This window comes from Nothobranchius furzeri, chromosome 2 (assembly GCF_043380555.1).
Source record: "Nothobranchius furzeri strain GRZ-AD chromosome 2, NfurGRZ-RIMD1, whole genome shotgun sequence".
NCBI classification, from domain to species: Eukaryota; Metazoa; Chordata; class Actinopteri; order Cyprinodontiformes; family Nothobranchiidae; genus Nothobranchius; species Nothobranchius furzeri.
Window position 1 is genome coordinate 88911858 of NC_091742.1, and position 24778 is coordinate 88936635.

General features: G+C 40.9%; 2 protein-coding genes across 3 annotated transcripts in view; one reads left to right on the forward strand and one right to left on the reverse strand.

The window, feature by feature from the left end:
• Positions 1-14963, reverse strand: part of LOC107376820 (F-box/WD repeat-containing protein 7) — a 49971-nt gene extending 35008 nt beyond the window's left edge. The window contains exons 1-2 of the mRNA XM_015946115.3: positions 14774-14963; positions 5248-5763 (exon numbers count right to left, since the gene is read on the reverse strand). Of these exons, the coding sequence (XP_015801601.3) occupies positions 5248-5703 (456 nt within the window). The 5' untranslated portion in view covers positions 5704-5763; positions 14774-14963. The remainder of the gene's footprint in view (positions 1-5247; positions 5764-14773) is intronic.
• A 1598-nt stretch (positions 14964-16561) lies between these two features.
• On the forward strand, positions 16562-21407 carry LOC107376832 (tripartite motif-containing protein 16). Of its 2 annotated transcripts, XM_070548160.1 has the most exons (3): positions 16598-16638; positions 17570-17688; positions 19437-21407. In XM_070548160.1, the coding sequence occupies exon 3, from the start codon at positions 19569-19571 to the stop codon at positions 21240-21242; it is 1674 nt and encodes a 557-aa protein (XP_070404261.1). In that variant the 5' UTR covers positions 16598-16638; positions 17570-17688; positions 19437-19568; the 3' UTR covers positions 21243-21407. The 2 variants fall into 2 exon arrangements, with proteins under 2 accessions (XP_054603323.2, XP_070404261.1); XM_054747348.2 differs by lacking the exon at positions 17570-17688 and having other exon boundaries at positions 16562-16638.
• Positions 21408-24778: the final 3371 nt, after the last annotated feature.

The following is a 24778-nucleotide window of genomic DNA, read 5'->3' on the forward strand; positions in this document are numbered from 1 at the left end:
CCTTCGTCTCCCGGCAACGGACAACAACTTCCGGGGTCAGATGCGCTGCTTCGTGTCTATCGCAGATGCAGAAAATCACCGGGAGCGCTTCTCCCTTCATTAGGGAGCTTCTTTCAGACACTAGGAGAGCTGTTTTGGTGGTAGCAGTCTCTCCTCCGTGCTGGTCTGTTTGCTGCTGGGTGTTTTTGGTTTATTTAAACTTGGTAACTTGAACTTAATGTTGGTAAAGCTACTGTTAGCATCTTCGCTAACAGCTTCTTGCGTTGGGATAAGCTGTTACGTTTTGGTTTAGAGTTCATCTTTTTTGTGGTGTAGATCTCCCTTTTATTACATTTAGAGTGTTGTGGGTTTTTGGTTTAGTGTAAAATATCACCTGAGTTTGGTTTAACCCGTAAGACCACTCGCCTCACGCACATAAGTGACCAAAACAAAGCAGCATGGAGACACTCCATCTTCTACCACCTCTCAGGCAGCAGCCTGCACTCCCAAGTTCTACATGTCACCAGAACATAACCAACCGCAACACAATAAAAGCAGTGTTATACAAAATGGAAGGCCTGTAGTGTTTATTCTCTTACAGTAAGAATTTATCCATTTTTTTGAGGAATTTATTTGAGATTTTCTGGTTTTTGTTAATTGTGCAATAGAAAAATAATCATTAGATTAATTTTCTAAATAGTCATTAGAATAGTCGACTATTCGATAAAATAATCGTCAGAATAATCGTTTTAAAAATAATCGTTTACCCCCAGCCCTACAAGAGACACACCGGCACCTGACACACACACACACACACACACACACACACACACACACACACACACACACACACACACAATCTTTGAGGTTTGTCTGACTGATTTATCGATGAATGTCGCCCCCTGCTGGCTGACTAGACCTGATCCAGCAGTAAAATCAGTGGATTTCTATCATAACTCTGGTTTGTTAGAATAAAAAAGATTCAACTGAACAAAATGAGCCTGTTAGACACCTGAAGCTTTGGTTTTTCACATTAGCTATAAAATGTCTTCTCAGTGGGAGCTTATGTAATGTTGTTATTCTAGAGGTTCTTACTTGGTGTTTGTTAACACTGACGAATAACCAGAAGACATCCAACAAAAGGTGGCTGCTGGAATCTGGTCTGAGTGTTTCAGAAACCTGCTGATCTACTGGGATTTACACCCGCAACCATCGCAGGAGACCATGGACAGCTCCTTCAGAGGCAGACTGAGACATCCCAGATGTAAAACAGAATGCTACAGAGGTCATTCATCGCCTCAGCAACAGGATTTTTCCTGCATTCAAATTTGCGTGGCGGCCGCCTCCGGCTAATTTTGTGCCACCCCAGCCTGATTTCACTCTGCCCCCAGCTATATGGTTGTTATTTTAACTGCAGTTGCAGCGTTGCGCCACTAGAGGGGCGCTGTATCAGCAGCGGTGCACCAAAAAGCGCCAAAACCGCTGCAGAAAAAGATCAAAAATAGCTTTTCTCGCTAGTCGGTACATATCTGTGGTTGGTGCTATTGACGTCCTGATTTCCCCCCAGGCTCTTCCATATCAGAGCAGGGCTGTACAGTGTTGACGAAAACAACTGTCTGTGCGTGTCTGTCTATTTTTAAACGTAGCACTGGTGCAACATCTTTGAATTACTATTTTCCCCAGAACTTTACTGAACAAAAGTAAGTTACGTGTAAGAAAAATGCTTTTTACTGGTGCAGTGTGAAAATCTGGATGCAGTGGAGGAAAATAAAGGAACCAGCAAAAGCAGAACTGGTCCAAAGTTTTGGATCAAAAGTGTAGCTACACGCAGGTTGGCTAATGCTAAAGCTAACAGGTAGCAGTGTCACGATCAAGTGGCGCACAAAAAATATATGATGATGTTAAAACTAAGAAAGACTAAACTCTACAAGTGGATGAAAAGTCCCCACCATGCTGTTTGTTCTGCATCCTGCAGCGCTACGGATCAGAACCGCTGCAGATATGAGTCACATTACTGCTACAGGAGCAGGAAGTACGGCAAGCCCTTGTAGTATACAATTGACAAACGCTTCTATCTTTGAACATGATTTCAACTGGATTATTGCCAACCCGTACATAATAGACATGCCACCATTACATTGTTAGCAGCAGAAATTAAATGTTATTACCATTTCCAATACAAATGCATGTTAATGAAATGCATTATACGTTACTGGATATATTTATGTGTTATTTTGACTAAGATGAGTGTTATTAATACAAACCTAAAATGTTCCTGAAATGTAGTTCAAGTATTTTAAATATTTTTAACTATAAATATCAAATGGGAAAAAGGGAACTAAACACTAATTTAATGCATATTATTGAGCCTTTTATAATATTTTGCCTTTAAAAAAGTGAGGCAAGTGAGTATAGAGCTCCGGGAGTTGACGTCACTTCTCCCAGCATGCAACAGTTCAAATTGAAACGGCGCCATATTGGCAGGCAGAAGCCGGCAGCTGGACTATTTGTTATTGTCAGAAAACTCAATCAAACGGGAAATATGGTAGATTCCTGTTGTGACCCAGGATGCAGAACAGACGCGGACGACATAAGGAATGAGCCATCTACAGGATTCCCCAAGATCCGGAGCGCCGCAAACGTTGGATCATTGTAATAAAACGCACTAGTGACCGGGCTTACATGAAACTGTGGGATCCCGAGATTAAAGGTTTTCGCTTATGCAGCGACCGCTTCATATCAGGTACTTAAACCAACGTTTCCTCGACCGTGTATGGTATTTATTTTAAATGCTTTTATTACGATTCTTAGTGGGCTTCCTAAACTTATTTTGGCGTGGCTTTTTCTGTCTTATTACTCATAGCAACAAGTAAACATCACGTAAAACGTTGCCTCGTGAGTTCTGCGTGCTGCCGTTTACGTGTTTTATGATGACAGCAATTAACCGGCTAAGCTGTATTTAATTTTTAAGCAATGGTTGATCAATTGTCAGATCACACATAAAAAGCACTTTGGATTGCTATTATCTGCCTCACCGAGACAGATCTGAGACAGATCCTGAGACTCTCCTGCCTGACATATTTATTTTATGCACAGAAAAAATCTGACTAGTGATTTCTCTTGGCGTTCAGTTTATACATTCAAACAGCACAGCACTCTATTTAAACTACTTACATGTAAATCTATGTTATTTGTCCATCCATCCATCCATTTTCATCTGCTTATCTGGAGTCGGGTTGCGGGGGCAGTAGCGTCGAGAGGCCCTGACTTCCCTCTCCCCAGCCACTTGGGCCAGCTCCTCCGGGGGAATCCCAAGGCGTTCCCCGGCCAGGTCCGGTAAGAAGCCCGCTCCGACAGCTTCTGGCATTTTTAAAAAGTATCCCAGGGGCACGGTAAGGGTCGGAGATGTTTAGTCTATTTAATTTCTGACTACCGGTATATAAAACGGTTTCTTCGGTTTTAAAGTGTGAAGTAAGGTCCAAGCCGATCCCGTTCATTTTGTTTACATTTGTTGCCTGCCAACATGGCTTCTACTCTCTGAGAGTCACGTGACGTCCGGAGTTCTATACATGTGCTGGCGCATGGTCAGGATGGCACCACCTCTGTCTCAATTTGAGCCAGGAAAAATCCTGAGTAAGACTGTATAACTCCTCAGTTTAACTGGTACTGGCATTATCCTGGTACACAATAACACCAATGCAATATTTCCTACATCTTCAATACTCATGCAATACCAGATTTACATAGTATGTCTGTGTCTCTTACGTCGGTTTCACACTGAAAGCGTCAGCGGTGCGAAACGGCAGTGGAACAGTTTACTCATGAACCTGAAAGTGGTCCTTTTCACACCGGGAGAGTCTTGGCAGCAGCACGGTTTCCTCGCTGTGCTCTTCACTGGACTTGCAAGATTACAAGATCCCTCGAGACTTCAGGTCACGGATCGTTTCTGCAACCCGCCATTAAACCAAAAAGAAATAAATCACTTTTGATATCGCTGTTTGATGTCACATATGATGTTGTTCCTCTCCACTGCCAGGAACAATGCCATGAAAACACACAGCTGCACCTCTGGAATGAAAAAAGCCACTGGGTCATACGTAAGCTTCATATATAGGAAACTGCATCGCTGCAGTACTTTTATTTTTTAAATTCAACAGGGATTTTACACTGAAACCGTGTGTGATTTCCTGTCTAGCACTAAGTCAACTGCGGAAATTGATGCATCCCAGAAGCGGCACGCGGCAAAAATAGAACCCGATCCTATCTTTGGCGGCGCGGCGTGCCGCTTCTGGGACGCGCCTGGAGAATGCCGCGTCGCTGCTGGTTTGAAATGTTCCATAGACTATAATGGATTCTATCTGAAGCAGTGACGTTCCGCGCCACTGACGCTTTCAGTGTGAAACCGGGGTCACACAGTAGCTGCGTAGTCCTGGAACCCAGGTTTCCTTTTTTATTTGTGGTTTTTAGTGGTGGAAGGTTACAATACTAGATCGCTGCCTATGTGTATACACATGTACCTGTGTTACTACTTTTCGATATAAGTGTTGGTGCTGCTGTTATAAGTGAATAAAGTCTATTCTATTCTATCTGTAAGGTTTCCAGAGACTGAGCAGACTAGTTCTAGGTGATAGAGAGACAACTGCAGCTAAAAAAAACAATGAGGTCTGCAGAAGAACACCAGCTGCTCCAGATGGAGCCCAGCAGCAGGAGACCACACCAGGTGTTCCTCCTGTCAGCTAAGAACAGGAAACAAGAAACCACAGGATCACCAGAACTGGACCAGAGGAAACTAGAAAAACCTTTCCTGGTCTGGATTTTAGCTCTCAGAATTTGGTGTCACCATCATGACAGCATGGGTCCATCCATCCTGCCTTGTATCAATGCTTCAGCATGGTGGGGGGTGAAATGGTGTGATTTAGATGTTCCCACTTTGGACCCCTTAACCTGAGCCTGGTTTAAACCCCACAGCTAGCAGCATCATTCACCATGTCACAAAGCTCAGATCATCTCTAACTGGTTTCTAGAACATGACCATGAGTTCACTGGACTCCAATGACCTCCGCAGCCACCGGATCTCAGGATGCTGTCATGCCAGTATGGACCAGAACATCTGAGGAACACCTGGTTGGTTCTATAAGATTTAAGGCTGTTCTAAAGGCTAAAGGAGGTCAGACCTGGTATTAGTGAGGTGTTCCTAATAATGTGACCACTACTTCCATGAACTTGGTTAGGTTTATTATTACATTCATGACCATGGAGGAGTCCTACCTGCTGCAGGTGGACCACAACTGCTCCTTCTCCCTCCTCCTCTTCCTCATTCTTTGTCTCCTCCTCTCCTCCGTGCTCCTCTTCGTTTTCCCCGAGCACAAACTGACTGTGGGGGTCAATGAGGGTGGTGCCTAACGGCTCAGATGGACAGGACTCGTCCTCGACCGTAACTATGGAAACTCTAACTTCATCCTCTTCTAAACTCTCTCGGCTAACAGAGGAGGAGATGAACGAGATGGAGGTGATGGTGGAGGAGGAGATGGGGGAGTGTCCATCTTTACCAGGTTTGTCTCCATGGGTAGTCTCCATCACTCCTGTCTCGCTCTTCTCATGTCCTACCCCGTATTTTGATTGAAGTCTCCGTATTTGGTCCTTCTCTCCTCTTTCTTCCTCCTCATGTTGACGAGTTTTCTCCTCCTCTTCATCGCCCCTCTTTTTTCCAGGTCTTCCCACCATGTTTGCTTTGCTTCTGTTTCTCCCCCAAAGCTTCAACCAGCACAAAAACACTGAAGCATCCTGAAAGACAAAAACCAAACACCAGTAACCGTTAATCAACATGGGCCAAAGGAAGCTGGTTTAATCAGACTTTTATTTTACACACAACCAGGAAAACGGACATAACTGGTTCATGATCAGACTCCATCACCTGTGAGAGTTGGTATGAATCCCATAATGATGATGATAGATACTTCATTATTAGTTAAACTGATATTTAAAAACAGCGTACCAACCATTTATTGTGATTTTACTTGCAAATATATTTACTGAATTGTCTGGTGCAATTCAAACTCCGACTGCTAGGTGGCAGCAAAAATGACCGCCCTCATTCTGACATAATGAAACCTCGCAAAAACACTGAATGTGTCTTGGAAGCGTCTGGCCTGGGTTAAGTAAGTAAATTCAGTCTTAAATCCTAAAGAGCAAGTCACCCCCAGATAGGGATGGGTGCCTTTGACATTTGAATTGATTCGGTACTAATTCCCGGTACTAGGAATCAATACCGGTACTTAACGGTACCAATTTTCGATACTTTTGAGTGTTTCATATTTTAATTCTCTTTTATAATTAAATATATATTTTTCTCAATATATAACCATATTTGATAAATATCACGATTAGGAATGTAAGAAAATATCGATATGGCAATATATCGTGATTTTTTCCAGCAATATTATATCGATATTCAAAAGCCATGTATCGGAAATATTGATATGGCAATATATCGTGATATTTTTTCCTGCGATTATTACATCGATATTCAAAAGCCGTGCATCTAATTCTTGAAAGAATTTACATGCAAACTTTTGTGTATTTTCTTTTCATTTTGTGCAATTTAATCACCACCCGCTAGTTGGCAGCAGTGTGCAACAGGTTTTGTTTCCACCATTTAACTGTAAATCCCTCCATCATGGTTCAGATACCTCATGTTAAACATGTTATGTATCAGTTTGGACTGTTTATTGAACATTCTTACAATAAATTCAGTAAAACAAAATTGCATGTGACATCTGACTGAATGTATCGCAATATATTGTGATTTATCGTATCGTCTCCCCTGTATCATGATATGTATCGTATCACCAGAATTTCAAAAATACACATCCCTGATCATGATAAATAACATACAACTGTTTGTATTTTAACATTGTCCTTGTAGTTTTATAAGCTGATAATTAAACTGAAGCAAACATCTTTAAGATGAGGATGTCTCACTTAGATCGTTGTCGCTGGCTTCATCATCACCCAGTTACCCATCACATTTAGTGAAGTGGACCAAAGTTTTAGCGTGCGTTCTTTCTACCATGCTGCTCTGTTTACAACTGGCTCAGAGCGACCGATGACATAACGCTCTTGTGCATGCGCAGCTGTCTAAGCAAGTTCTCGTTATGAAGGACGGGTACCGAAACGAAGCACCGTTTCAAATGACGTGAATCGGTGCCCAGTCGGTACTATGGAATTCGGTCGGTACCTTAAAAAGTACCAAATTCGGTACCCATCGCTAGCCCCAAATGATAAACTATATTAATGAGTGTCCAATCATGCTGTAGACGTGTGCAGTCAATAATTTGGCACTTTAGTGCATCTGAGTGAAATTTTAAATATTCTGCCTAAAACTGTCAGTGTTGCGCCATCTTCAGGTAAAAACACTGCAATGCATTTGAATTTAAATCTGCCATCGCTATTGGCTAAGATCTACACTATGACATTAGCTGGTACAAGATGATGTCACAATGCTGTTGAGAGTTAGTGTGTGTGTATTTGTGTGTGTATTTGTTAGCAGCTCTGCCATCTTGGTTTGCTAGGTAACAGCATTTGTTGCATTTTTCAAACAAAGTGGGAGTGGAATAAGAATCTGGTAGGGGGTGACTTGCTCTTTAAGAATCACCATACATCGTATCGTCTCTCCTGTACTGTGATAAAACAGATTACTGCATTTTTTTCCCAACACACATCCCCGGTATTCTGAAGTCCACAACATTGTCTAAAGCCTGGTTCACGCTGTGTTTTTCGGCCGTTGTAGACAAATGTTTAGTCGTGAATAGTTATGATGAAAAACTGTGCACATGAGCGTTAACTGTAGTGACCGGCCCACCAATGCTGATTGTGCACTCTCACAACCAAATCCAGCTTCTGAAAGTCTTCAAGCAGAGTCAGAAAATGTACAACCCCGGTCTACAAATGATGACAGAAAATACACTCAAGGATTGACACGATCAACCAGTGATGAGAGTACAATGTGAGAGTAGGAAACAACAGAGGCTATACACAAGAATGTGTAGCCCATGACCATGTTTGCGTTCAAAACCTAGCTTGTTTGCAGATTCGCTGAAGCATCTTTAAATCCTGATAAATGAAATAATTAGAAAATTCTCACCAATAAAAGATTTGTATAATTTGTGAAAAATCTTCTTCGATAACTACAATACTACTAATTCTGATAGCGAGGCAGACGTTTAACATTTATGTTTAGCTATAAACGGATAATAGAATAGAATAGAATAGAATAGAATAGAATTCAACTTTATTGTCATTGCACATGTACAGGTACAGGGCAACGAAATGCAGTTTGCATCCATCCAGAAGTGCTTTAGCTGTGATATAGATGTATTACAATATATATATTACAATATATATTAGCAATAATATAGATGTGTAAGTATATTACAGAAATGGCAGTGGCGCGAGTCCCCCCCCCCCCCCCCCCCCCGCCTATCTAATGGCGTCGCGCTTACGGTTTTATAGACTTTTTTTTACGAGCTTAGGGCATGTCTAGCCTGTGTAATAATCCGGGGCTTGGGTGAATCACTTTTGAAAAGATTTTAACTTACCCGGACACCGAGCTCTCTCCTTCCTCGCTGATGATTCTGACATGCTTGCGTTTCAGATGCTGCATCATCACTGTAGTACTCCCGTGCCATGCTAAGTCTGACCTACAAACGTTGCAGGTAACGAATGTCTTCGCCTGATTTAACTGAAAATGCTCCCAAACTTTAGAAGTTTTTACTTTTTTTGGGTCTCGCTGCTTCTGCCATGTTCCTCTTCCAAACACCTGCCGGCTCTCCGGTCTGCACGCAACGGCGGGCGGGAGGGGAGGGGGCTTTTGGAAGAGTTGTGCAACACAACAAATCGATGACGCAATTCGTTGCCAACGCTTTTAGTAATCGATTTTCATCGAATTTATCGATTCGTTGTTGTAGCCCTACTACCCAGTGTAACGTCACGAAATGGCCTGATTTTGAGATCCCACAGGTCAAATGCACAGCCAGGTCAACTTACCCTGGCTATGACATCCTACAGTATCTTTTCCCCTCACAGGAGTCTCGAAGTCTGCATGTAGGCCCTTTAATCAGAGGAGCCTACTTCCTCACACCAGCTGGACTGCAGAGATAATAAAGAAATAAACAATAACAATTTTCTCCTCCAAGGTCCATCACAGGAAACTCCTTAATTCCCAGATGGAAGAAGAAAAGAAGATTTTATAATTAAAAATAATCACTGAATGAACTTTTGTTATTGCTAATTATAAATAATGAAGTGTTTCATTAATCTGTGCTCAATGATTGTTTTAGTATGTTTACTTGACGAGGTCAGAACATTTGCACTCACAAGTAAAGCTAAGTTAACGCATGAGGCATAGTTGACCTTTTGCCTAGATTCAGAGTAGGGGTGGGCAATATAAACGACATAAGGTGGAAACGATATAAATCTGGGTAATGATAGAGTTTTGGGCAGGGCTACATCGCAATACCGCGATAACACATGACGTCACTAAGATGTGCACCCTGCTGACATTGGGGCAGCAGAATGGCAGTGACTGCAAGCATGGAGTGGGTGGAGGAGGAGGCCTATATGCCTCAAGTGGCAAATATTTGCCACATGAGGATATTTAAAAGCATGTCATTTTGACATATAACAACAGAGGACAAAATATATTGCAATATATATCGTTACCGCACACGCTTCCGATTATATCGCAATATAAATTTGAGGCCATATTGCCCAGCCCTAATTCAGAGCCTCCATCACAGAGGGTGTGTCTCTGCGATACTTGGTAATATTCCTCAAACATGCCAACTTCTGGTTGGCTATTCAAGATAACATCAATCCGTTCAAACTAGTTTTACTCTGGTTTTTCCCGCAGTTCAACTTCAGACAAAACGGTTCGAACAGTTCAACAGTTCGAGGGTTCTAGAGAAAAGCTTTAGACCGGCCATCTTTAGCAGACCTCTTTAACCAGAAGGATTTTGACACGTTGTCAAAACCTTAAACCTTTTTTGCACCTGCGAAGCTGAAACAACAAGATAGTTTCCTGCAGAACTAAGCTGACTCAAAACTCCTTCAGAGTTATTTTTAAGACGCTTGGTTTCATCCATCATTGTGACTCGGAGACATCTGAGGACTGATTTGGTCGCATCGAGGTTTCTCTACGAACCAGGTGCTGTGGGGTCGTCGGCTCCTGGACATCTTGGATTCAAACGGGTGAGGTAGAGCACAGCGAGATAGCGTCTGCATGTGGTTTTGATAATAACAACTTATAGCTTAATGCAAACCAAATTCTTTTATATCCAGAACTCATCTTAGAGAACGGAGATTCTGAATACAATATTCACACAAAGGTTCCAGACTATCCTTTAGTTCGCATCCACTCACAGTAAATAATAGTTTAAACAATTTGTCAAGTCTTAAGTGTTTGTAAATAAATTCTTAATTTGTTGACAAACCTGACTGTTTCTTGAATCAAAGCGAAGTGTGTACGATCCCTTAATGAATAAAAGAACCTTAGAGTCTTCTGACAAAAACAATAAGGCCAAGCAGGTAATATAGAGTATCACCACTTACTGGTCACAAGTAGTGGTAATAATATAAATAGCTTTTCAAGCAATTTACTTAACCCAATTTACCCTCTATTATCATTACACCAGCATCAACACACCTGATAATAATCAGCAGGTGATTAACATGCTTCTGTAGAGCCTCGTGAGCTGCTGAACATGTGAATCAAATGTGTTGAAGCAAGGAAACCTCTAAAATGTGCTAGATAGTGGCTCTCCAGGACCAGGGTTCCCTACCCCTGCTTTTATGTGTGAGTGACTGGATGAAGGACCTTAGAGCAGCAGTTCACAATTTGTTTTTCCCCACAAGCACCCTCCTGTTTGTGTCCAACATGAGTCAAGCACCTTACAGACACAAGCCTTATGCACACACACACATCAAAGTGAATAATTATACATTTATATATCCATAAGGGGTTGTAGCCTGGTTGTAACTCTAACACAAAGTGTTGATTGTACAATTGTTTTTGTCCAGAGCTATTTATAAATGTAATTTTGAAAATTATCATCTTTAGAACCTCACAACTTCATCAGAGACTAAAGTGTGTGGGCCCCTGCAATCTTGTGGGGAACCCATTAGGGTGTCAGATACCCAAGGATGCTATTAGAGCTGAAACAACTAATCGATTTAATCGATTATAATCGATTATTAAAATAGTTAACAACTTTTTTAGTCATCGATTAGTTGTTTAATAATCATATTTTACCGCATAAAGTCTATTTTTTTACCACAATCTGACATCGGTTACAATCTGTTAAATTTGCCGCCAGTGTGTGGCAGTAATGAGCCACTGATCTACCAGTGGAGCCGTAGAAGAAGAAATGAGCCAATAAGTGCCCTCGGTTTTCATGACGTATCACGTTACTGACGCTCATCTTGCTGTGAGAGATGGCGGATCAACAAGAAATATGGAAGAAAAATAGAAGCGACAAAACAAGAGAAACCCCGGACAAAAACCTCACGAGTATGGGAGCACTTCACTAGATGCCTTGAAAAGACCGGTGACCTGCAAAAACCATGGCACGACGGAAGCACGACGTCCCTAAGTGAACATTTGAGACGAAAACGTGGGGGCTGATGCAGCAGAGGAATGTCCGGTAAGTAACAGAAAATAAACAAGCTAACGCAGATCACATTTGGGACTTAGTGTTAGCTGAGTTCGTTATAGTGGATGTTAAACATGTTTTTTTTTTGCCGCGTCAGTTTACGGTGTTCTACTTCTGATTGACTAGATGCAATCGTGAATCTCCTCCGTGTTGTGTATCATGCGCTTGCCAAATTTAGCACGTCTGTTTATAAGAATGTTCTCGTTAAGAGAAAAACGGCACAAACCCATAACTATGTTCCTCATTCAAAAAAGGACAACTCCGCGGTGAAAAATATACAGACGAGCTGTGTCCAGGTGAATATAACGCGGCATAGTTGTACGCTTTCAATTTTTAAATACAGGAGAAATTCAGAAAGTCCTTTTTTTTAACTATTAAAAGGCTGTTTTACTATCTAACGCCAAAAAACGCCTCACAACACATTTTTGTCAAATTAAATGATCACTGTATATTGTTAATTAATTCAAATAATGTAATATTGATTTAGTGTTGTAGTGTGTGTGCTGCTTTATTTTATATGTGTACTTAATTCAGTTTATTTGTGTTTCTTATGCAGAAAAAAACAAGCAACGATGGACAACTACATGGGGAACAAGACACTCACCCCCAGCAATGCATACCACTTACAAACTCTATTCCAGATTCTACATTATTTTTTATGGAATTTACCTCTTATATTTTGATGCCAAAAAATTATTCTGGACTGATATTTTGCACTGTTTAGCTCATTTTACACCGCTGACTGTGTTCATGTGCAATAAAATAGATTGCATTCAACTGCACAATTCTCTTATGTTTTTCTTTTTCTTAACTGAAATGTATTCATCACTTGTATAGGTTAAATAGCTAAACAATAACAAACCGATTAATCGATTAATCGAAAAAATAATCGACAGATTAATCGATTATGAAAATAATCGTTAGTTGCAGCCCTAGTTGCTATACATGGTTTAATGATAATTGAAGCTATTCATTATTTGCTCCGCTACTCATTTATTTGGTAGTACCTATGTAAAAAAAAAGATCCATTCCATCAATATTTGACATGAGAAGAACTAAACAAGTGTACTGATAATACTAATGTTGTAAATTTTCACTGATCATTTGTAGTAAAGATTAAGGGTGATGGCATGAAATTGATCAGAAAATATTGTAATTAAGTGCCATGGAACAAAGGTTATGTAGTTGCATTTCTTTGTCCTTGTTAGATTCTACATGGAAGTTTTTCAAGATGGTTTCACACGCTCTGCCTTGGAATGACTGCCTCCCAGATACCGAGAAAAAAAGACACCTAGGCGTTGTTACGTGTGCAACCAGCAGCAGGTAAACAACCTGTAGTTGTTTTGTTGGAAGTGTGAACATGGAGTAGTACTGGACAAGACAGCACGACTTCAAATTTGTGAGCCGAGGACTTGACTGTCCTTTGTTTACATAAGAGTGATGATGCACATTAAGGAAAGCAGTGCAGACTTTTCTTTTATATGCAAAGTACTTGTATTTTGGAATGGATAATTTCATATTTACAATTAGTTTAATTGTTCTCTATGTCACTTTTTTTACTCATACCTGTCAAGCATTTGTATGTGTGTGAGAGAGGCCTATATGCGGGTCCTTTGTTTTGTTTAAGTCTTAACACTGAGGTGTACTCTACATCACAGCATGACTTAAAAGTTGTGAGCCTGTTACTTCACTCTACACTTTGTTTACATAAGCATGATGATGGAGATGCTGACTGTCCCACAAACTAGGTACAGGTCTAGAGGTGATCGGGCTTTCTCGGTCTTGGCTCCTTCTCTCTGGAATTAGCTTCCACTTGATATTAAACCGTCTCCTTCGCTGCATGTGTTTAAGAGTCGTTTTAAAACTCATTTCTTATGGTTTGGCTTTTATGTGACCTGGTTGTATGCTTTTATGCTCCTTGTGTACATTTTGTATGGTGCTTTTATGTCTGTATGTTGTTTTCATCTTCTTTTTATTGCTATCTGTGTTTTTACTGTATTTTATGTTCAGCGCCTTGGGCTCCAGCAGGCAGTGGAAATAAATAAAGAAAATAAAGATTCATTGATTGATGATGATGAAGATGCACATTATAGAAAGCAGTGGTCACTTTTGATTCATATCAAACGTATTACTATTTTGGGAGGGATGATTTTGTAATTATCTTGCATGCCTTTGTCCTGTCCCGGCTGGACTACTGCAACGCTCTGTATGCTGGTCTGGCCCAGTGCACGGTTGCACGGCTCCAGTTTGTGCAGAACTCTGTGGCTAGGTTCCTGACAGGCACTAGATGTCGAGAGCACATTACCCCAGTGCTGGCTGCTCTGCACTGGCTCCCGGTAAAATATCGAGCTCAGTTTAAAATCTTAACTCTCGTTTATAAGGCCCTCCAGGGCAGTGCCCCCCGTGCATTACTGCGCTTTTGAACAGGTATGCTCCATCTCGGGCTCTTCGCTCAGCCGAGCAGGAACTTCTGGTGGTCCCCCGGTCGAAGTTTCGATCGAGGGGTAGTCGTGCTTTTTCTATTTTGGCTCCAACTCTGTGGAACGAATTGCCACTGAGCATTAGACAGGCTCCATCCCTTCAAGTTTTTAAGTCTCGTTTAAAGACTCATTTTTATCTGATTGCGTTTCAGCGCTAGGGTCACTTGAATTGCCCTAACATTATGGTTTTAACTATTCTTCTTTTTATACCGGATGCTTGATTTTATTTTGTCTGACATTTGTTTTTTTTAATCGATTGGTCTTATTCCAATATCTCTTATCTGTAATGCTGTTTGCTTGCTATTTTATGATTTTACGTTTTTATCGTGCTTTTATGCCCATGTATTGAGAATGTTTTTCTTTTAATTATGTTGTTCAGCACCTTGGGCTTCGGATAATGTTGTAGAAGGTGCTATACAAATCAAATTTGATTGATTGATTGATCTTTTTTCATTGTTCAGTCAAGTAAGCATTTCTGTTATTATTGTAATAATTTACATTCTTATGTCACAATAAAACCGCCTAAAAGTCTCTTTATTAACTACTAATAGTTTCTGGCCCACCAGCAGCTGATTAAATCACAGCTAAAACAAAAGAAAAACTTACATTAAGGAAGCTCCTCTCCTCCTCTGGAGTTTACAAACGCCGGTTTTTGGTCACATCTTGTTTATTCCTACCCCGAGTTTATATTTCTGACTCCAATCCAAACAGAGCACTTTAATAACCAAACGTATTCGGTTAACGTTTGTTTTCATGACGTTTTTCCCAACTTTAAAAAGAAAATAAACTTTTTAGCTCCTCGTGCATACTTAACAACATTTGGCGCATACTGATGACGTCAGGCAACAAAGAACGCGCTTGATTTTGGTAAACAAACAATGATCAAGAACATGCATTTAGAAAACGTGACCTGTGCTTTCATTCTTCTAAATAATTCTCAAATAATAAACAAATAAAGCAAATAATTCTCGCAATCTCCAGAAACAGGTGACACGTTTTTATTTCTTTTTATTTAATTTAATAAGTTTTTATAATAATAAAAAATAATAATAAAACCCTCCTGAGCGTTTTAAATCCGTTTTTTACACGCAGTAGCAAAACAAAAAAAGCTAAATATTAAAATAGCAGAACCGAAATGCATTTAGGCTTGAAACAAACAAATAAATGTAGAAAAATATATTTTTTGTACGTTTTTAATGGAGAAATCCTCTTCAGTAAATTACCACCAAGAAAAGAAAAATTATGCGGTTGCTTAAAAGACAGCCAATGTCTAAGCTTCTAAAATCAATAAAACTTTGTAAATGTGTAAATAAACTTTAATACATATTTAATAACTAGAAAGAGGACGTAAAAAATTAGGCTACATGTCACCCAATATGTCCTCTTCTAATTATTTACTTTCATATTTATTTATTTGTTTCACGGTATTATTGACTATTTTATTTTAAACGTGGTTAAATCTTACAATGAGGTCTCCGTAACAAAAGCCCAAACCGAACAATAACTTGTAAAAGATTATTATTATTTTTTTAATATTCCTCTTTCTCAGGAACACCAATAAGCAACGGTGACCACCATCTTCGTTTATATCTCGCACTCTCCAGACACATCTCCCGAAGCGCCTCATTCTCTTTTTTTGAGCACTGTCATCTGTAGTTTAATACGTTTCACATCTTGCACCACACTTTTGACAGCTTCTGTTTTGGCATCAACAGACTCCTTCACTTTTTACAGCGTCGGTATTTTCTGGAATTCGTAACTCTAGATGTTCACTTTGGGTATCAAATTTACACATCAGTTTTTGGATAGCATCGAGAAGGACTGTGCTAGAAACTTCCTTCTGCGTCTGCGACTGGTTGGCCTTCATGTTCTTTGGATTTTGGCTTTTCACAGATGTGTGATGGCGGTCAGCTTGTGACTTGTCTGTATGTCGAGCTGTTGCTCCATCAATTCAGTAGCATGCCTGCTGAAGAGCCGCTAGGTGGTAGCCGTGCTCTTTGCTAATGTTAGCCATGATGCTGCGGAGGACCTTCAGGTGTAGAGATAGAATGGTAACTCGGTAGCTTGTAGTTCCGTTTATCTTCACTGATATCTAGTCAGAAGGTTGATTTCAACAAAAGCATCAGAGCCCACTAAAGTTAAACCGTTCCCTCCGCCATCTTCCCAGAATCCCCACCCAAAAAAAAAAAAAACTAGTAAAAGATATCTTGGACCAATCAGACATAACAGGTATGAATTATTTATTTGTTGTTGCTTAATCTTTCCACACTTTGCAGCCCCCAACTTTTTATTTTTCGTCTTTGACTTTCTTTTATTTATGAGCATGAAGCAACAAAATAATAATAATAAATAAATAAAAACATGAAAAAAATAACGTTTAGTCTTTGACGCATTTCCTGCGCTTCCGTAGTTGCCTCCCCCTCCCACATCGCGTCGTTGCCTGGTCGTTGCTAGCAGAACGGTTGCTAGGGGTGAGTACAGCGGAGCGACGCCTCTTGATCGGTTTTACGGTCTCATTCTGATCGCAAACTGAACTTTGACGGATCATTCAGAGCGTTTGTTGTACTAGTTACACAATGACAGTTTTTCTGATTCGTTTCCATTGGTTTGAAACGAGTTCCTTCCTTCCCGCAGTCTTTTGTTAGGACCCCTCCGTGGTCACGTGATCCGCCGCCCCCCCGAGAACTCAGTGGATTCAGATATGCCATATTTTTGTGTTTAGGGTCCATGCGCGTGCAATATGAAACCTATACTTTCCTCCTGTAGGTTGTATCCGTCGCTGTGATATTCGTTACATATTTTCTACACTTTTACTTCGTCCACTGGGGGGGCACTGGTTTCACTTCTTCGAGATGTGTACAAAACTGTAGAAAAGTATTTTATATCTATCCTAACAAGCATTTATTCTGAGCATATAACAATGTTCTTATGTGGAAATATTAATTATGTTAATTCTGTCATCAGTTCCAGTCTGAAATGCAGATTTCTGGTATTTTCACCGTTATCTTATTAATATAGTCACACTTTGGTAGCCTAGAATCTAGACTGAAGCTAAATAATTTATTTTAATATTCACATATATAGGATGGCTTGCCAGGCTAACTCTATGGCACAAAAAGGAGAAACTTCAGGGGAAAGCAAAACAACCACACAACAAGACATTGTTTAATTGTTATTTTTAAATGACAGTGTGAATATTCTTTTACAGATAAACATTTTACTGAAACCTTTTCCTGTAAAGAATGTGTGTTTGTCTGATTCTTGTCCTCGGCCTAGTTACCCCAAGTATGTGCATTCTGTTTCCTAACAGCCGTCTGACCTCTGACCCTTTGAGCCCATCCCCCCTTTCCGCATTGCTCTCCATTGTTCACACCCTCCTCTCTTTCTCCTTGGCTTGTGCAGAAGACAGACACCATAAGCAGAGTGTTTTAGGGAAAACTTGAAAGACAAATGATTCAAAGACCATTTTCCAGACCAGGAGCCATGATGACACCATTTCTTTGTTCAGTAGGAGTTTAGAGGTCAATCTTCTATTTTTGAGCTTTTACATCAGATAGATAGATACAGTGGGACAAAAAAGTATTTAGTCAGCCACCGATTGTGCAAGTTCTCCCACTTAAAATGATGGCAGAGGTCAGTAATTTTCATCATAGATACACTTCAACTGTGAGAGACAGAATGTGAAAAAAAATCCATGAATCCACATGGCAGGATTTTTAAAGAATTTATTTGTAAATCAGGGTGGAAAATAAGTATTTGGTCAATAACAAAAATTCAACTCAATACTTTGTAGCATAACCTTTGTTGGCAATAATAGAGGTCAAACGATTACTGTAGGTCTTTATCAGGTTTGCACACACAGTAGCTGGTATTTTGGCCCATTCCTCCATGCAGATCTTCTCGAGAGCAGTGATGTTTTGGGGCTGTCGCCGAGCAACACGGACTTTCAACTCCCTCCACAGATTTTCTATGGGGGTGAGGTCTGGAGACTGGCTAGGCCACTCCAGGACTTTCAAATGCTTCTTAGGAGCCACTCCTTTGTTGCCCGGGCGGTGTGTTTGGGATCATTGTCGTGTTGGAAGACCCAGCCACGTTTCATCTTCAAAGCTCTCACTGATGGAAGGAGGATTTGGCTCAGAATCTCACGATACATGGCCCCATTCATTCTGTCCTTAACACGGATCAGTCGTCCTGTCCCCTTAGCAGAAAAACAGCCCCAAAGCATGATGTTCCCACCCCCATGCTTCACAGTAGGTATGGTGTTCTTGGGATGCAACTCAGTATTCTTCTTCCTCCAAACACGACGAGTTGAGTTTATACCAAAAAGTTCTACTTTGGTTTCATCTGACCACATGACATTCTCCCAATCCTCTGCTGTATCATCCATGTGCTCTCTGGCAAACTTCAGACGGGCCTGGACATGCACTGGTTTTCAGCAGCGGAACACGTCTGGCACTGCAGGATTTGATTCCCTGCCGTTGTAGTGTGTTACTGATGGTGACCTTTGTTACTGTGGTCCCAGCTCTCTGCAGGTCATTCACCAGGTCCCCCCGTGTGGTTCTGGGATTCTTGCTCACCGTTCTCATGATCATTTTGACCCCACGGGATGAGATCTTGCGTGGAGCCCCAGATCAAGGGAGATTATCAGTGGTCTTGTATGTCTTCCATTTTCTGATAATTGCTCCCACAGTTGATGTTTTCACACCAATTTGCTTGCCTATTGTAGATTCACTCTTCCCAGTCTGGTGCAGGTCTACAATTCTTTTCCTGGTGTCCTTCAAAAGCTCTTTGGTCTTGGCCATAGTGGAGTTTGGCGTCTGACTGTTTGAGGCTGTGGACAGGTGTCTTTTATACAGATAATGAGTTCAAACAGGTGCCATTAATACAGGTAACGAGTGGAGGACAGAAACGCTTCTTAAAGAAGACGTTACAGGTCTGTGAGAGCTAGAGATTTTCCTTGTTTGAAGTGACCAAATACTTATTTTCCACCCTGATTTACAAATAAATTCTTTAAAAATCCTGCCATGTGAATTCATGGATTTTTTTTCACATTCTGTCTCTCACAGTTGAAGTGTACCTATGATGTAAATTACTGACCTCTGTCATCATTTTAAGTGGGAGAACTTGCACAATCGGTGGCTGACTAAATACTTTTTTGCCCCACTGTAGATAGATAGACAGATGATAGATAAATAGACAGACAGACAGACAGGTAGATAGATAGATTAGGTTATAGTTGAAATAACAGTTTTTTCTTGTCCTTTTTTAGATTGGAAACTTGAAGACAAACTAAGGTGCAGAAGCTGACTGGAGTGGACATCCTTTCTCTTTAAGACCATATTCAGATATCCTGATATATTTTTGTAAAAACGGGCTTGATCAGCTATTAGCAGTAAGAAAAATGGAGCAAAAAGCAGATGAGCTGAACCAAGACTCTATCTCCTGTACCATCTGTCTGGATCTGCTGAAGGATCCGGTGACCATTCCCTGTGGACACAGCTACTGCATGAGCTGTATTAAAGCCCACTGGGATGAAGTGGACCGAGAAAAACCTCACAGTTGCCCTCACTGTGGACACACCTTTGGACACAGGCCTGTCTTGAAGAAAAACAACATGTTAGCAGCTTTAGTGGAGGAGCTGAAGAAGGCTGGACTGCGAAAAGTTGCAGGAGACCACAGCTATGCTGGACCTGAAGATGTGTCCTGTGATGTCTGCTCTGGGAGGAAACTGAAAGCTGTCAAGTCCTGTCTGGTCTGTTTGGCCTCTTATTGTGAGAAAGACCTCCAGCTTCATTTTGAATCCCCTGCCTTTGAAAAACACAAGCTGGTGGAGCCCTGCATGGACCTCCGGGAGAACATCTGCTCTCTTCATGATGAGGTGATGAAAATATTCTGCCATACCGATGAAAAGTTCATCTGTTATCTCTGCTTAATGGATGAACATAAAGGACATGAAACAGTCTCAGTTACAGCAGAAAGAGCTGAGAAGCAGAAGGAGCTCCAGGTGAGGAGACAACAAATCCAGCAGAGAATCCAGGACAAAGAAGAAGATGTGGCGCTTCTTCAGCAGGAGGTGGAGGGCATCAATGTCTCTGCTGATAAAACAGTGGAGGACAATGAGAAGATCTTCCATCAGCTGGTCCACCTCATCCACAAAAGAAGCTCTGATGTGAAGCAGCAGGTCAGATCCCAGCAGGAAACTGAAGTGAGGCGAGTGAAGGAGCTTCAGGAGAAGCTGGAGCAGGAGATCACTGAGCTGAAGAGGAAAGACGCCGAGCTGGAGCAGCTGTCACACACAGAGGATCACAAGCAGTTTCTACACAACTACCCCTCAGTGTCAGCACTCAGTGGGTCTCCACACTCATCCAGCATCAACGTTCGTCCTCTGAGATATTTTGAGGACGTGACAGAAGCTGTGTCAGAGCTCAGAGACAAGCTGCAGGACGTGCTGAGGGACAGCTGGACAAACATCTCACTGAGAGTTGCTGAAGTTGATGTTTTACTGCCACAGCCAGAACCAAGGAGCAGAGCCGGATTCCTCAAATTTTCACAAGACATCACTCTGGATGAGAACACGGCGCATGCCCATCTCCTGTTGTCCGAGGACAAAACAAAAGCAACATATATGAAGGAAGAGCAGTCCTATCCTCATCATCCAGACAGATTTACAGCCTGGCATCAGGTCCTGAACAGAGAGCGTCTGACTGGACGCTGTTACTGGGAGGTGGAGTCAAAACGTGGGGGGGTTCGCGTGGCGGTCACATACAAGAACATCAAACGAGCCGGACGCCTAAATGAGTGCTTGTTAGGCTGCAATGACAGATCTTGGGCGTTATGTTGCGACAGGAACAGTTACACGTTTTGGCACAACAACGTTAAAACTCCAGTTTCAGGTTTTTGTACCTCCCGAGTAGGAGTGTACCTGGATCACAGAGCAGGTGTTCTCTCTTTCTACAGCGTGTCTGAAACCATGACCCCCCTCCACAGAATCCAGACCACGTTCACTCAGCCGCTCTACGCCGGGCTTCTGTTTTACTCTGATGGAGACACAGCTGAGTTCGTTCACCTGAAGTAGAGAGGTTATTCTCAGGGTTGTTGGTGAGAATCTGTATTTCAGTTTCCGCTACTATTGCTAGTAGTTTTGTTGTACTCTTTATTAGAGGGTACTTCCTCAGGAATTAACTGTAACTGACAAATAGCCGCAATGGGATTGCTTACTTTTCAGGGTATATTTACTTTGTCAAACATACATACTAATCTAGTAGGGGTGTGCCGATCCACCGTTTAATCGATACATCGTTATGACTAGGGATGGGTACCTTTGACATTTGAATCGATTCGGTACTAATTCCCGGTACCTAGGAATCGATACCGGTACTTAACGGTACCAATTTTAGATACTTTTGAGTGTTTAATATTTTAATTGTCTTTTATAATTAAATATATATTTTTCTCAACATATAACAATATTTGATAAATATCATGATAAATAACATACAACTGATTGTATTTTAACATCGTCCTTGTAGTTTTATAAGCTGATAATTAAACTGAAGCAAACATCTTTACTGTGAACTAAATTTACTGTGTATCTTCATTCCTTTTGCCGTCTTTTTTCATTTGATTTTTCCTACTGGGAAGTTAGAATTTCCGAGGAGAAAGCGAACACACCATTAGCTGATAACATGGTGGCAATGGAAGCTAATTCATCAAGCTAACGTTATCTTAAACAGTTTATTTAGCTGCTGGAGCAGATTAAAACGACGATGCCTCACACTTAGATCGTTGTCGCTGGTTTCATCTTCACCTGTCGCATTTAGTAAAGTGAAGCCAAACTTTAGAGCGCGTTCATGTTCTTCTAGTCGGAAATTTGGAGTTCTGAGGAGAAAGCGAACGCACCATTAGCGAAACGGAAGCAAACATATCAAGCTAACGTTATCTTAAACATTTTATTTACCTACTGGAGCAGATTAAGATGAGGATGTCTCACTTAGATTGTTGTCGCTGGATTCATCATCACCCAGTTACCCATCACATTTAGTGAAGTGGACCCAAGCGTTAGCATGCGTTTTTTCTTTCTGCCATGCTGCTCTGTTTACAACTGGCTCGCAGCGACCGACGACATAACGCTCTTGCGCATGCGCAGCTGTCTAGGCAAGTTCTCGTAAAGAAGGACGGGTACCGAAACGAGGCACCGTTTCAAATGACGTGAATCGGTGCTCAGTCGGTACTGTGGAATTCGGTCGATACCTTAAAAAGTACCGAATTCTGTACCCATCGCTAGTTATGACACATGCTGATTCCAAATAGATTTGAAAAATTTGAAAACTTACATACATGAATTAGGGCTGGGCGATATGGCCTCAAATCAATATCACGATATATTGAGGATTTCACCTCGTTAACGATAAATGGACGATAGCTACAGGTATGTGCAGAAACAAAAGTTGTCCACTAGATGGGGCTGTCACATGTATTACCTTGAGTCAACTCAAGGTGGTACAGCTTCTTAAAGGGACATGAACGCTGCCAACCTACACACATATTTTCATTTTTTCATTATCAATTTTATTGACATGGGGAAAACTATCTCAGTAAGAGTCAGAAATTTCGATAACGATACATTTTTTATTTATTGCCCAGCCCTAAAGCGAAGATAAAGAAATGCTCAAAAAGTAGCCGCAAAGCGTGGTGGGAACATAAAAGTTAGGGGACGGACCACCAGACAAAACAAACAGCAATGGTGAAAGCTTGTTTACTAGTTTTAATATTTAGTTTTTGAAGATTTACTCATCAAGAAGATTAAAGGAAAGTTAAAACACAGCAGCACCTTACACATTTCTTTTCCAGGTTAGTTGAAGAGACGAAGCCAGTGGTTCCTCCCAACTGTCGAGGAAGATTAACAAAACTTGCCACAACTCCAGCCTGTTTCATAAAACTACGGCGCTGCAAAGCTGAGACGGCACCAGAGAGCCTTTGGTTGTTTTTCTGGTCAGTCTGTGGCAGTAATGTAGCACAATCGTGTGTTTTTCACTAAATATTATGCAATGGTGGTATAAGTAAGTCAATTTTATTTATATAGCACTCGTCACAGACAGAATCACTAAGTGTCATGTTGTGGCTAAGTCTCCTGACCCAGGACATACAGAATCAATCGGGGGAGGGATGAAAAAATGAGAAAACTATATTTATTCTTAGAAAGGAGAACCAAGGGAGCTCCGTCGAAGTGAGGCGAGGGTCCGTACAGGCTCGTGACGTGGCGGTCGATTTAGAGGAGGGAAGACTGGAGCTGGAGAGGGAGGTGGTCAGGTCTGAGGAGGGTTTGGGCTCGAGAAAGGTTCTCTGGAGATTGGGCGAGTACAGGGTGAGTGGTGGAGAGCGGGTCGGTCTGGCTGGGCAGAGAGGACGTGGTCCAGAGATGAGGTTCGTCTGGCTATGGCTGGAGAGCTGGTTGTGGAAAGGATACCCAAACTGAGTAATCATCCGGCAAGGTGGAGTTGTTTCCCTGCTCCTTATAAGCACAGACCGGTGATGGAGAATCTGCTGCAGCTGCCCGCTCCTCGGCACCACCCACCTTCAGTTGAACACTCACGTTATGGTAGAACCCGTCAACTCACTTAAGTGTTTCACAGATCAAAACAAAACAAATCATAAAGGCATCAAAACTGTTAATCATTTCATGATCAAACTGAAGGACCCTGAATAGAAATTGAATCCAACCATGGCACACCCCTATAATCTTGCTGTAATTACACCAATAATGCCATTGTGTGTTAAAAACTAAAACCACTAATAAACTATTAAATCAATATAAATTCTAGATCTTTGACAATAGTGTTTTTTTAAGGGAGTCAGCATTTTGCAGAGAGGAGCAAGTATAACTTTACTTTTAGTATTTTAGACCAACAGCAAGGATTTATGTTGAGGTCCTTACGTTTTTACTGGCTTAGTAAGTAAATAGAAGTTAATTAAAATACATGTAGAAAATGGGGAAACAAAACTTCAATAACAGAACTTTTTTTATGAGGACCAAGGAACCCCAGAGGAAGAGAGTGCCTATTTTCTTAAACTTGTCGGGTAAAACATAAAAACTGTTGAGTATGAAAATACTCGATTCATTGATGTGTGTGTGTGTGTGCGTGCATGTGCACGCTAATAGCTTGATGGGTTACAGGAAAGGGTAATATTTTTAATATTATATGCCTGTTTCTTGAATTAAACAAACTTAAGCCATTTAGTCGTAGAGATAATGTTTAGAAAGTTTAGTTTGTTTATAACAGAATTTGTTAAACTGAATATAAATAATCGTTGAAATATGAAGGGTTGTCTACATTTATTTTTTAAGAAAAGTTTGTATTTTTCATAAACACTTTTTCTAAAGAGGTTTTTGGCAGTTCGGTCTGTCCCCAGTCTAATTTCCTAATTACTTAAGTAAGATGCTTTCAGTGATCCATCCATAACCACTCCTTAAATAAAAATACGTAACAGTGATTTCAATAAATTCTTAGAGGACATTTGTATTTGGTGGCACAATTGAGAACTTAAAAAAATTATCAATCTTTTACTAACTCATATTTTATATGTACACTCAGTGACTAATAAAAGGTGTAA

Bases quoted from the DNA above. Each gene is read 5' to 3' on its own strand.
- LOC107376832 (XM_054747348.2), top strand. From the start codon at position 19,569: ATGGAGCAAAAAGCAGATGAGCTGAACCAAGACTCTATCTCCTGTACC.